Source organism: Octopus bimaculoides, chromosome 8 (genome assembly GCF_001194135.2).
Source record: "Octopus bimaculoides isolate UCB-OBI-ISO-001 chromosome 8, ASM119413v2, whole genome shotgun sequence".
Lineage (NCBI taxonomy): Eukaryota > Metazoa > Mollusca > Cephalopoda > Octopoda > Octopodidae > Octopus > Octopus bimaculoides.
The window spans coordinates 86,161,126-86,161,824 of record NC_068988.1 but is presented as its reverse complement, the minus strand read 5'-3'; the positions used below and the strand labels follow the sequence as shown (position 1 = coordinate 86,161,824).

The 699-nt window shown below is 39.2% G+C and overlaps 2 protein-coding genes across 2 annotated transcripts in view; one reads left to right on the top strand and one right to left on the bottom strand.

Moving 5' to 3' along the window:
- LOC106877453 (choline transporter-like protein 1) overlaps positions 1 to 699 on the bottom strand; it is an 86,006-nt gene that overhangs the window by 79,595 nt on the left and 5,712 nt on the right. The window lies entirely within an intron of this gene.
- Positions 162 to 656, top strand: LOC106877454 (uncharacterized). Its single transcript, XM_014926357.2, has one exon. The coding sequence runs from the start codon at positions 162 to 164 to the stop codon at positions 654 to 656; it is 495 nt and encodes a 164-aa protein (XP_014781843.2).

Genomic DNA, 699 nt, shown 5'->3' with positions numbered 1-699 from the left:
CGAGGGTGAGTCAAAAAGTAATGCCATTTTCTTTATTTCATGTGAAGTTTTTGATAAAGATTGCTGAAAATTTTCCCAGTCATAAATGATTATATCATTTACGTTCTGAAATATTTTGTTTCTTACTTTTTAGGTTTTTAGACTGGTAAGGAAAATTCAAAATGGCTGGCCCCTTAGAGTTACGTCAAAAACAAAGAGCAGTGATTGAATTTCGTGTTGCTGAGGAGGAAACCCCTGTGAACATTCACCAACAATTACAAAATGTCTTTGAGGACAATACTTTAGACTATAGCAATGTATGCAGGTGGGTCCATCGTCTGAAAGATAGAAAGGTAGGTACTGTGAGTGTAGCCGATAAACCCCATTCTGGCCATCCATCTGCTTCTATGAATCCTGCTAATAAAGCAAAAACAGATGCTCTGATCAGAGAAGACTCGATCAGCATAACTCTTGATGAGTTGGCAGAAAACCTTGAAGTGAGCCATGGAAGTGCTTACAACATTGTCGAATCACTTGGCTTTTCAAAAGTGTATGTCCGTTGGGTACCGAGAGAGCTGATTACCGAATGCAAGACTGACAGGGTCAATGTCTGCACTGAAGTTCTCAAACAAAGTCAAAGAAACAATATCCTTCTTTCGAAGGCTTGTACCAGGTGATGAAACATGGGTTCATCATTATGAACTGGAATCAAAGAGGCAG

What these genes read in the sequence shown, in the direction of transcription:
- LOC106877454 (XM_014926357.2), top strand. Translation starts at nt 162, where the DNA reads ATGGCTGGCCCCTTAGAGTTACGTCAAAAACAAAGAGCAGTGATTGAA.